General features: G+C 43.6%; 2 protein-coding genes across 2 annotated transcripts; both read right to left on the minus strand.

Moving 5' to 3' along the window:
* Positions 1-1783: 1783 nt before the first annotated feature.
* Positions 1784-4714, minus strand: LOC134061677 (zinc finger protein 135-like). Its single transcript, XM_062517434.1, has 3 exons — positions 4390-4714; positions 3825-3961; positions 1784-3695 (listed from the first exon to the last, which is right to left on the minus strand). The coding sequence occupies exons 1-3, from the start codon at positions 4622-4624 to the stop codon at positions 2397-2399; spliced, it is 1671 nt and encodes a 556-aa protein (XP_062373418.1). The 5' UTR covers positions 4625-4714; the 3' UTR covers positions 1784-2396.
* Positions 4715-8615: 3901 nt separating this feature from the next.
* LOC134061684 (zinc finger protein 665-like) lies at positions 8616-12436 on the minus strand. The gene is made up of 3 exons (XM_062517447.1): positions 12107-12436; positions 11354-11490; positions 8616-11186 (listed from the first exon to the last, which is right to left on the minus strand). The coding sequence occupies exons 1-3, from the start codon at positions 12354-12356 to the stop codon at positions 8934-8936; spliced, it is 2640 nt and encodes an 879-aa protein (XP_062373431.1). The 5' UTR covers positions 12357-12436; the 3' UTR covers positions 8616-8933.
* Between the last annotated feature and the right edge of the window lie 243 nt (positions 12437-12679).

Here is a 12679-nt window from a genome sequence, read left to right on the forward strand (position 1 = left end):
ATTACATTCTAAACAGGGTAACTTGTAACTGTAACACATTACATTTCTAAAGTAACCTTCCCAACACTGGTAGTCGGAGTATTCAACCATTGATGGCAGTCAGTAAAACACACACAGGTGCCACATCCACAACTGTACATCACTAGTGCATCACCTTTCCATGGGAGTCCTCATACAGGGGTCCTGATCTGATCTAGAGGTCCCTCATACAGCTCATACTTTGAGCACACTTCCTTTGACATCACAGCAAGCCCTTTCAATTCTGGCATCATGTACTGTAGCAACAGGAGAAAGCAGTCACCCCAACTGGCCCCAACCCCCAGTACGAAACCTGCACCCTGGTAGCAACACTCACAAAAAAGCCCTTTTTATTTTTGAAGAAAATGACTGAGAAAAGCCTGCACAGTCCCTGAGCAAAATGACTGCCTGTGAGTCATGTGACCTTTTTTGCAGTGGCATGATAATACTGGGATTCCTACCCCTGCTGAAGAATAATCCAATCCGGTTGTTTCATTTTGTTAAAACAAGCCAAATTAGGCTGTGTTACCTGGAGGTAACAGCTACTTAACCCTCTGTATGACCACATGGTTGATTTTGCAACACACGCCAGGCTCTTACTTCTGGATTTTTCATTTGCATTCAGCCCTATTCAGCCATATTTTAGCTAGAAAAGAAATAACTTATTTTGAGCTTGACAAAAACAGTACTCCGCCGTCTGGCTCTCCACAGGCTTGTCCTGCCCCCTTTGCTGTAGGCTCCTTTGCACCAATGACTGTAGAAGTCCAAATGACTGACACATCCCGAAATTAGCAGATGACACTCAGCATGGGCCAGTGGTTGAGTTGGTGAAGTCAAGTAATGAGTGTTCACTTAAACTGAACACAGGGAGGCTACACCAGGCACCTAACTGATGCGCTCTGATCGCTTATTTTAGCATCGTGGGTTTTAAGAGACAATTGTGAAAACCTTTAGTGAAAGTTAGTATGATGGAATAGAGTAGGCTACGATAAAATGCTTTGTGAATAATGGCCCAAATCTCATTTAAAATGTTGCTTTGTCGAGGTGAAAGGCCTACATACAGTGATGCTCTCAGACCACTAGATGGAGCTCTTTTGTCTATAAAACTTGTGCAAATCTCTGTTAATTGGGCTCATCAGGTAACTACTGTACATCACTACCAGCAAATGAACAGTTGCCACTACTTCAAGAAACAAAATGACAACAATGAGAGGTCCTTGTTTTACTGACTATACTCTCAGATGCATTAACCTGGAAGCTATCTAGCAGGGAGATGAAAATCAACAGATCTTTTGAGAGCCTTTGAGCTGCTTTCACAGATCTTCAGAAAGCACACAACAAACTTTTCTGTTCATTTCTCATATGAACTTTAACATTTGCATATTGAGACCAGATGTATCGCAAAGCAAATGGCTATTCTGAGTGGGTATCACCTAATGAGATGTAGAAAATGGCCAGTCATCTTCAGAACAATGGACCTGAAACATTCTTGTTAATAGCCACCCTCGTCTTTGGCACAATCTATGCCACACTGTGAGGTAGGCAGTCAGACATTAATAAAGGTAGCCTACCTGAGTTAGGTCTCTTGAATAGTGTGTAAATGGCTTTCATTGCTAGACCACAAAAGGTACATTATGGTGATGTGAACGTATTTCTCACCTTTGGGGGGTAGGGGAACAAGAGGCAAAATTACCAATGGTACAGTTGATGTTTTACAATGTTTTACAATATAGATTGATATTCAGCGTAAATTGCTCATGGAGTTTCACATGGACATCTCTTTCTGTTAAGCTTTTATTACACATCTGTCATACCATGACGTGAAGGGAAAAAAAAAAGAAAAGAAAAAACATAAGTGAAGCATCAGATATAAACATGGATGTATACAAACAAGCACACATACAAATCTTCAGCATTCATATCAACAATATTTCACAGAAGTGTAAGAAGGTAGAGATATTTACAATCTAAACTGTATAAACTTTCTCTCCTAAATATTTTCATTTAACATCCATGATCTAGACACTATACTATGGATACTGTCACGGTAACCAATCCCATATAATAAATCAGAAAACATGTACATTGAACAATGAACATCTGTGCCACTGGAATTGCTAAATTATGTTTATACCAAATATTATTATTAAATGTGAAAGACCTTATTGAGCATGACCGTAATGAGTTGACTACTCATGAAAACATCATGTGAGTTTACAATAAGTCCAGGAGAAGACTTGAGAATCCCTGATATAAATCAACACACTGGCACATCATATGGAGTCATATTAATCCCAATTGATTTGGTGTTGCATGGTGTAAGCCTACACCAAGTATGCATTATTAACATATGATAGAATGATTTGTCCCAGAGGTTATCACTTTGATAAATATGCATGTTGCGTCGTGACATGTTTCTTGAGATGCCCCGACTGTGTGAACGTCTTCCCACATTCTTTACACTTGTATGGCCTCTCCCCAGTGTGTATACGCTTGTGTGTATTCAAGTTGCTGGGGTCGACAAAGGCTTTGCTGCAGATAGTGCATTTGTAACGCATATCGCCGTGGTGTCCCCGTACGTGTGTGTTGTACGACATGCGGTACTTGAACTTCTTCCCGCACAGCGTGCACTTGTATGGCGTCTCGTTGGTGTGGACGCGCGAGTGCGTGGTCAACTCGGGCTTGGACAGGAAGCGCTTGCCGCAGACGCTGCAGCTGTGCGGCTTTTTGGCGCCGTGGGTGAGCTGATGCGACGTGAGGTTGAACTGGTAGACAAAGGACTTGCCGCACTCCTCGCATTGGTGCGGCCTGCCGCCCGAGTGGATCCGCACGTGGCGGTTGAGGCCGCGCGCGCTGGGGAAGGTCTTGTCGCAGCGGCTACAGCCAAACGGCCTCTCGCCCGTGTGCAACAAGCGGTGGCTTTGCAAGGCCGACGCGCTGCTCAACGTGCGCATGCACACCTCGCACTGGTTCTTACCAACATGGCCCCCGCCTGAGTGGCGTGGTCTCTTCTGGGGTACAGCTTGGCTGGGCGAAGTATCGCAGTGGGTCAGAGTGACCATCGCTTGCCGCTTCTGGAACGTAGAAGCTTTTTCCTGAGGGAGATCTTTGGCCTGGGTATGGGTTGTTTTTATAAACACCACACGACGACGCGTTGACTTTGATTGCCTGGTGCTTGGCCGTCTAGGCTCATCCTGGTGAGTCAGTGGATGTGACTTCAAGTTTTGCGGATCTATTTCACAATCAATTGGCTCTGATTTCACGGTAGCTACATTGACTATAGCTATGGATGTAGAAGATGTGCTTTCATCAGCTGCATCAACCTGGGAAGTGGGTGAGGTAGGTGATGTGGACGGTGCAGGTGGTGGTGGCATGGCAGGATTTCCCTCCTGTATATCAGGCATCAGGTTTAAAGAGACCTGGAGACTGTCTAAAGGATTAAATTCACAACTCTGAGCCGCTTCAACAGGTGCTGAGGGAGCAGGCCCTTGCACAGGGTGAGATGGAGAAGGAGTGGGGCCATGGGTCTGCTGGGCCGTGGCTTCATTTGATGGACTTTGGTCAGCTTCTTGAGACGGAACTGGCGCCGGAGTCCGCTGCACCAGGAAGGACTTTAACTGGTCACCTGCCAGCTTCGGGAAGATGCAGGCAGAGCTGTAGTCATACATGTCTAGATCCTGTGGAACAGATACAGACAAACATGAGCACAGAGCCACAGACCAACAAAGCGAATTTGAGGAGGAGAGCCAATGCTTCCTCCTATGCTTGCTTGTAATATTCTGTGGCCATGGCTGAATATAACTCACCTCTTGCTTGATAAGAAGCAATGCAATCTGTTGGTTTCCATACTGCAGAAGACCTGGAGGCAAACCTAAAAATCTGTCCTTGTCGTTTTCTCCATGTAATGAAGGACTGCGGGACCGCTCCAGCAGGGTGGGTGTAACTGAAGGTGAGACAGATTACCATTTAATAATAATAACGAACATTTGTATCAACACATCATGGAGCCCCAGAAACGTGTTAGAGTTTCTGGTGAACATCAGCAACGTCCCTGAGCGCACCAGAAAGTTTTGTCCCCTTGAGGACTCCGTAACAACATATCGTCCCAGACCCTGATAAACAAAGAATTAGCCAAGCCTACATAAGCTTCAGGCTCGATCGAAACAAGTGGTGGATTCGAATACCAGGGAGGCAAACAAAACTCTACTTACACACAATTAGTTGCATGGTCGTTCGTCAAAATTATAGGCTGCTCCATCTCTGTACCATGTTTTGGCTAACTGAGAATGGCTACCTAGCCGTCTCATTTGTAACATCAGAATCGCCAATATAATTTCCCTGTTACATTATTAATTTTCATCGAGTACTTACCACACTGTATACCCACATCCCGTGTACATGGATTTTTCTTAGCTATATGAATAGGATTGTCTTCCGACGAATTTTCCTGTTCGAAGTTGCCGTCCTGTTTTTTCAACCGAACCAACTCCGCTTTCATTTCTTGCACAGCGTCCTCGAAGAGTTTGGTCGTTTCAGAAACCGCTGCATGCAAAAGGTTTTCCATAACGGACGTGAATTGGCGCTGAAAGTCGTCATGGTTTTTCATTTTTACCGTTTTAAGGACGTTTCCGATGTCTATAAATCGAGTCGTCCTGACTAGGGTCTCGGGAATTCGAAAAGTTGTGTTGATGTCTACCACTTCCTGCTACTGCTCCTCTTATCCCTGTAGCACTACTGTTCGCTCCTCGTGAATCGCGAGATGTTAGCCCCGGTTAGCCCGCGGGAACTGAAATGGAGAAGCACACTCCCGTCCCTAACCAGTCCTCAACAACGGGGTCTACACTGACGTCTGCTTGTCAACTTATTGTAATAAATGCATTAGGCAATGTTAAAAATAACTAAGCTACTACACCTTAGCAATCTTACTGTTAAACCAGGAGCACTGAGCGTGTTTGAGTGTCTGTGTAATGCCTACTAAGCTGCTCTCCTACTAATTACCGTGTGCACGTTCACATGCAATGATCATAGTGATCCAAGCGCATGTCTTGAGATGGGAACGGGTGGAAACTTTCCCCAGACACAGCATCTCAGCATAAAAACTGCTGTGGGGATGTTGCCGGGTTTGATTTATTGATATTCGTGACATTTTAATGAAGACAAATATAGGAACGTTTTAGTCAAAAATCGGAATTGTACTATAATTAGCCAAATTTCACAGTTACTTCAAAGGAGATCACCTACCGCTGCAGGTAACTAGCGTTGCAATGTACGGAAGTGAAAAGCTGAGGTCCGTTTTCCGGTTCGAACGTTGATTGTTCCACATAAACCGAATTGAGGGCCTAGCCTACATCATTTCTAAAATGTAGGCCAAGTAGGCTATACTACCTAGCCTACTGGAAAAAGAACAATGTTAGTTTTACCATAGAGTTTTATGCCAGTACTTTCAATTTAAAAGGTTTCATTTTCTGAAAATGTCCAGGTCCAAAAAGTAGGCAATTGGAGAATGAGCGGTGCTGCATATAGTAGCCTAGCTACAAAACCGATTTGAGTTCCTATTAGCGAGGGGCTAACCGTTGAAAATGATATTTCAGGAGGTAAAAGCCCCGCTAAGAACCAAACCAGATTTTGTTAAAATCGACACACCTATGGCTACTGGAAAATGTAAGGTTAATTTATCAAATGTTATTTTAAAGTAGGCTATTAAACATCGTTGTTTCAGAAGTTTTTGAAGAAAAGGGTCGATGCGAGGTGCTTTTGTGAACAGGGAGTTCATCCACACATTCGTTTAGGTCTATGATCCACAAAAACAATTTTCTTTCAAGATTTAAAAAGTTTAAGAGAGTCGATTTGTGACATTGACTGCAACCAGCAACATACCTAGTCTCTGACCAGATTGGATCATAGGATTGGAAGGGCGATTTTTTTTCTCAAGTTTCTCTCTCCCGCAGCTGTCCTTCTGTCGCACACACTTGGATCGACTTGGATGTAACGAATAGGGTTAGCATACAGTGGCACTATTTAGCGCCATCTACCGTCGGGGAGTTTGAAAAGGAACGAACGAGTCTCAGTACAAAATCGGATCATGTACATGCAGAATTACTACTACTACTACTACTACTTCTAAAAAAAAATAAATAAACGATTGCTTTGCGTGAGAAAATGGACGGCGTGAGTGCGTGTGTAGCCTCTCTTTTATGGTGTAAACAGGCAAAATCGTGTCACACGCCGAAAGCTTGAGAGTTGGCAGCTCCAACCAAAAGATCCTTCATTGCTCCGCTTCAACCCTCTCTGCTCCAACACAGAGGGCATGACACAAAAGCAGACCTGAACCTATCTGGAAGTTTCCCTGTGTGCACTTTAGAGCAGAATTGGAATATGTTGAGGGAATCTACATAGGCTATATCCTTTACTTTCTCCGGATAGTAAATGTTTTTTAAAGCATATGTTTCTCTGAAAATTGCTATGGATAGTGACATTACAATTATTAGTCGAAGAAATAGTTATAATGGACAATGGAATTGCTTTATGTTCTTGATCTGCAATCTTTGAATGACTTCAGACAAGCATGGCTGGTTATTATTGACTATATCAGATTGAGAATCATCTCAGTTTAGAAATATTCGTTACATGACAAAGGTAAACTATAGATGTTAATAGCCGCCGATTTAAAAAAAACACTTGTGGTATTGAGACCAGTTATGCAACTGAACTAGTGGTTGTGAATCAGGTTCACCTGCTTTGAGATCAACAAAATTGACTAGTTCTAGTGGGCCAACTGAGACGACCCCCAAACAGGAATGGATTTACAGGTGGTGGCATTGGCATACCGTGGCAACTGGTATTTTTTCCATCTTTATCCTTGACTGATTTTTCACTAGCTTTGCATTTGGTTTGGGTCAGTATTACCTGTTTTACATCACAATCATCAAAAGGGACAAGAAACACAAGGCCCACTGCAGTCCTCGGAGTAGCCACAGTCTCGTGGTAACTGGCTTAGAGAGAGTGGCTGGCCACCTGATTAGAAAAACAAAAATGTCTGGTGATCAAGTTTTTGATAGGCTACCAACACTGCAAATGAAAGAGTGGCAAGGAATCAGTTGAATCAGGTTACCAAGGTCAATATGTTGCCTACTGCCAAACAAAACAAGTGATTCGATACTTTTCTCATCTCTGTTTAAGTTTAACTGGACTGAAGAACACCCATGTGCCAAAAACACCTCCATCAGGTCATTAGTGCATAATAAATTTGGTCGCATACGATCCCAACCTTAGTCTTGCAACTCTTTCAGTAGCTTATAAGCCTATTCAACTCACCAATTGAAATGAGACCAGAGACCAAGCCTCTGATCAGGTTTTAATTGATGGGTTAATCAAGCACCATGCAGTCTGCATTCATAACCAAGGCGCTTGATTTCATTCACCTGTGGAAAGGGCGCTGGGCCTACTCTTTAATTTCATTAACAGCTGGCCCAATAGACCTCTGAAGTTCGCCTACAAAAAGGATCCAAAGCTGCCATCTTTGCCCATATAAGGAGATCCGGGAGTTAATTGAAGCTAACTGCCTATAGCAAGTTGCATTGTAAGTTAGCTTTGGGGTAGCAAAGATCAAAGTGTGCTGTCTTCACCTGCCGAAGATCACAGTATCCATTAGAAGGCAGTGGACAAAACTGTGTAGTGAAAAACATCTGCATTTCAAATGTCATCATCCCCGCGAGAGTTTAACAGGTGCGATTATTGAAAATCCCCATGTTATTTTCCCATAGAAAAAATCTCAAGATACCGGATCTCCTTATTTGGGCAAAGATGGTGGCTTTTTTGTAGGCGAACTTCAGAGGTCTATGGTTTTAGTAGGGCTACATCAATTAGGCTAAGTGGACTATATTAGACAGCTAGATATTGCATTGGGCTCCGGAACCTATGTAGACATACATAAAAAGCGCAGCCATTTTGGTGGGGGCAACAATTACTGGTGGCCAATAAATGGAGTTTACGTAGCCTATACCACAGCAAAAACCAAGGAGCAAAGGCTAAATCTTTATAGGCCTAGCTTTGATCATACATTCAGGCTGCATCCCTTTGTGAATGGCACCTTTCAGGGTTTCTCAATAGTCAACTGGGTCATCAGTGAGCAGCGAGCCTACTTCATGCAGAGGTATTAGTGTGTGATGTTTGAGAAACTGAGAAATTATCAGAATGTGTTACTGATTGACGTATGGTACAGAAGGAGAGCTCGTGCCCACACTAAGCTCGTCAGGGGGTCAGAATTTGACTGATTAGCTTCGCCGATTAGCAAGGCACTTCCTCGTTGCCATTGTCCAAAAATACATCATGTCCGGTGCCGTTTTCCTCATGCTGATTGGTGGCTGTTCCACTCTCAGCTCATGCACAAGCTTATTGTGGGCACGAGCTCTCCTTCTTTACCTTACGTAAATCAGTAACCTGGCACTTAATTGGCTAAGTAAAACGGCACCGGAAACAAGCCCCTTGAAACGCCATGTTGAATATTCAAAAAATCACACAACTGACTGAAGCATAGAAGCATTCACAGAGTGAAAAAAGATTACGCCTAATCCTGGTTGAACAGCTACAGAAAAACATTACTATATCAGAAATATACTTTATTTGTATTTCTACAGGGCCTTTTAAAGTTTAAAGCAATAATACAATGTTTTAAGAAAGAATGAATGGAGCAATACATAGATATCATCAAACCATATTTTATCCAGACATGTGATCCATTTCAAAAAGGCCTAGTAAAACAAAATAGTAAAAGTGCAAACAAAAAACAAACAGGAATGGGTGTATTTCATTAAGAGTTCAGCTATTATCAAATGTTATCAAATAAAATTGATATTAGCTTATATTGATATGCTTGTAACACTCACATTTTTTGTGATTTTAGTGATTTTTCTGCGCTATGAGTCTTGTGATAAACTGTTGTGACGATTCCTGACATGCGAGCGAAGGTGCGATGCTTGTCTGAATGACATGCCACATATCTCGCACTCATAAGGCTTCTCCCCAGTGTGTATGCGCTCATGTGTTTTCAGATCGGAGCGGTTCACAAAGCGTTTGCCACAAGTCAGGCAACTGTAAGACTTCTCACGATGTCTCAACATGTGACCCTTCAGCGCCTTCTCTCCTACGAATTCCTTACTGCACACAATGCAGCTGTGACGCCTTTCTCCTGAGTGCAGGCGCATGTGAACATCTGCCGTTGCTTTGGACACAAAGCGTTTGCCACAGATTTTGCAGGGAGGCGGCCTCTCATCTGTGTGTTTAGTGTGGTGATGATGAGTGAGTTGGTAGCGATAGAGAAATTTTCTACCACACTGCAAGCACTGGTGCCGCCTCTCCTTTGTGTGAATAACACTGTGACGTCTGAGGCCTTGCTCATCAAGGAAGGTCTTCCCACACCAGTCACAGACAACAGGTCTCTCCATGTGGACGCTCTGGTGGTGCAGCAGTGCAGAGCTTTGCTGGATGTTTTCGGAACTGCGTTGAGGTGCTTCCAGATCCACCTGGCGACGATAAATGGACTTTGACTGCCGAGGACTTAGCCTTCTGGGCTGATGTTGAGGAGTCTTCTGACGTGATTGCATGCTCTGCTGATCTATTTCACTCCTTACAGCTCCATCCTCCGAGCCATGATTACGCTTGTCCGATGTGTGGATAAGAAGGTGACGCCTGAGGCCTGTGTTGTCGAGAAAAGCCTTCCCACACCTGTCACAGGCGAAGGGTCTCTCCCCTTTGTGGACTCTTAGGTGGTAGATCAGAGAAGGGCTACTACGGAGGATTCGCCCGCACACATTACACTGGTGTCTCGTGTGTCTGTGTCTTGTGCCAGGTTGGTTCTTGTAAGATTTCTTGTTATGCTGCCTGAAACTGTTATTGTCTGTTTCCTTTTTAACCTTTGTGGTAGCATAGCAAGTGGAAACACTTGGTTCATTTGTTTGGGGGACATTTTCTGGACTGGGTTGAGTGGTTTCCAGATCCACCAGCGGACGATATACTGATTTCCTAGCATTCAACTTTTTACACCGATCTTGACGAATCTCCTGAATTGGTATCAAGCTCTGCTGATCTATTTCACTGTCAGCTTGATCTGTTTTTGGTGTAGATACATCCTCCGTTTGCTGAGGACTCTTGTCCAATGTGTGAATAAGTAGATGACATCTGAGGCTTCTATCATCAGGACAAATCTTCCCACACCTGTAACAGACACTGTCTCTCTCCGCTCTGTGAAGTTTCCAGTGGTGCTTCAGAGCAGTGGCACTGCTGAGAACAAGCTCACACACTTCACATTGGTTCTTTTGTCTTTTGATTATGTCGTCCCGGTCATTTTCTTGTTTGTCAAGCTGGTTTTTGCTAGGCTGCTCGGAATTCTTCTCCGTTTTCTTTAAAATCTGTGTGGGAACATGGCATGTTGCTTCACTGGTGTCATTATTTCGCTGGATACTCTCTGCACAGAGTTGAGGTGTCTCCAGATCTACCAAGCGACGGTATACTGACTTTGACTGCCTTGCACTTGACCTTCTAGGTTGATCTTGATGCGTGTTCCAGCTAAGCTGCTTGGAACTCTTCTTACTCGTTTCCTGGCAAATCTCAGCAGAAGCAAGGCATGTGGGGGAACTGATGTCATTTGCTTGTGTGATATTTTCTGCACTGGGTTGTGGTATTTCTAGATCCACTGTGCGGCGGTATACTGACTTTGACTTCCTAGCACTTAACCTTCTGGGGTGATCTTCATAGCTCACTTTAGCTACATCCTTTGGTGCAGCAGATATGCTTCCATCGGTTGCATCCCTCTGGGAACTGATTGATGAGGGTGTGGGTGGTTGCAGCAGCATGACTGGCTTTTCCTCCAGTCTGTCAGTCAAGGGGTCTACAGAGGCATGGACACCCTGTAAAGGATTTAATTTTTGACTTTGTTCATCAGGTGCAGATGGCTCTTGCACAGACCGAGGAGGGGATGCAGTGTGATTATGGGTAGATGGGCCTGTGGGAATATCTGGAAGGCCCTGACATGGAGACAGTCTGCCTGGAAACAGTCCCGCTTCTTGATTAATGATTGGGGCCTTAATGTGCTGCACCAGAATGGGCCTTGGCTGGTTGTCTGCAAGATTCGGCAGGAGACATGCAGGGGTGTAATCACACATGTCTGGCTCCTTCAAAACATACAAAGAAAGACAGACAGAGAGACACACAGATCAAAATCAGTGAATAGGCTAATTGTTCTTTCACTATGGGGTAAAATGAATCTAGAGATTCTAATGTATCATTGTATAAATTAGGTTTTACAGGTTGTGTGTAACGTATTAACAGAACAACTAACCTCTGGCTTAATAAACAGCAATGTAAATTGTTGGTTTTCATTCGGCAGGAAACCTGGGAACAGATCCGAAAATCTGTTTTTGTCGCTATCGTCATGTTGTGAAGAGCTGCTGGACTCCTCCACCTGGGTGGATGTTACTGTCAAAGAAAAAAAACACTATTTCACACAATTGCCTTCATCAAGGTGTGTTAAAGGTGCACTATGAGATACTGAATGATCCACGTAAACAAACAAAACACCACTTTCCAATGCAAGCTACTAAATCAAGTTCTCACTGCCCCCAACCCATATGCATGCTCACTAACCCCCAACCCCCAACCCCTCCCCTAAACATCTTGTTGGTGTTTAGCTGAAATATGGTTTGTTTTGGTACAAAGCCTGTGCCCTAATGTTTGTTTGACATTTTACAGCCCCTGTGTTGTCTCCAGAGACCGGATTTTTTCACAATTTATTCAGGGAGCAGGCAGCAAGCTGATCAAAGGGAGATGCTATGACTTGAGACAAAAATGAAATTGCTCTAAAAACCATGCAAGATCTCATAGTGCGTTTAAGCCGTTGTTATTCATCTGTAGCCTTTCAAGTTGGCCAGTAGCCTAGCATTCGCTATGTTTAACCAAAAAAATAAACAGTGACAAGCCAACCATGATAGGATAGCCTACGTTAACTTGGGCCGCGGCTATGGGTTATAGCGGCTAAAGCCTTTTAACTACAAGTGGCTACAGAAACTGCAGTCAACTTTCATCAGCTACTTACCACATTGTACGCCTTTATCTTGTTTGCATGGATTTCCTTGACAGTTTGGTACGCACCCTCCCTGTTTCAGGCAAATCGTAAAAGTATCATTATCTTTAACGTTATCGTTCTGTTTTCTTATCCGCATGAGCTCTGCTCTCATTTCATGCACTGAGCTCTCGAAAAGTTTGGTCGTTTCAGTCACCGCACAATGTAAAATGTTCTTCATGAGAGATGCAAACTGATGCTGAAAATCTTCCGAATTTCCCATGATTATGTTTTTTAGCAAGTTTACAGTCACCACATTCCTGAACTCAGACCGCTCGAATTCGAATTGTTGCTGACCTCGACTTCCGGCTCTTACAATGGGCAATCTGCTTCTTCTTCTGTGGGTTTTATTGGCAGGTTGCAGGCTTGGTGCATTACCGCCATCTACAGGATTGAGGTGTGATCATACTAGGCTTTGTGTTGATAAAAACAAAACAAAACAAAACAAAACAAAAAGCTACAGTCTTTTTGTAAGTTGTGTCTCCTTCAGGAAATCTATGACTTTGGTTGTGGTTTGAGTTTCAGGCTGGCTCTCTGCTCACTACT

This window comes from Sardina pilchardus, chromosome 2 (genome assembly GCF_963854185.1).
Source record: "Sardina pilchardus chromosome 2, fSarPil1.1, whole genome shotgun sequence".
Lineage (NCBI taxonomy): Eukaryota > Metazoa > Chordata > Actinopteri > Clupeiformes > Clupeidae > Sardina > Sardina pilchardus.

What these genes read in the sequence shown, in the direction of transcription:
- LOC134061677 (XM_062517434.1), bottom strand. Translation starts at nt 4,624, where the DNA reads ATGAAAAACCATGACGACTTTCAGCGCCAATTCACGTCCGTTATGGAA. An exon ending in GGATGTGGGTATACAGTGTG is followed by an intron (nt 3,962 to 4,389) that starts GTAAGTACTCGA and finishes TCTCACCTTCAG; the next exon opens with TTACACCCACCCTGCTGGAG. An exon ending in TGCTTCTTATCAAGCAAGAG is followed by an intron (nt 3,696 to 3,824) that starts GTGAGTTATATT and finishes TCTGTTCCACAG; the next exon opens with GATCTAGACATGTATGACTA.
- LOC134061684 (XM_062517447.1), bottom strand. Translation starts at nt 12,356, where the DNA reads ATGGGAAATTCGGAAGATTTTCAGCATCAGTTTGCATCTCTCATGAAG. An exon ending in AGATAAAGGCGTACAATGTG is followed by an intron (nt 11,491 to 12,106) that starts GTAAGTAGCTGA and finishes TTTCTTTGACAG; the next exon opens with TAACATCCACCCAGGTGGAG. An exon ending in TGCTGTTTATTAAGCCAGAG is followed by an intron (nt 11,187 to 11,353) that starts GTTAGTTGTTCT and finishes TATGTTTTGAAG; the next exon opens with GAGCCAGACATGTGTGATTA.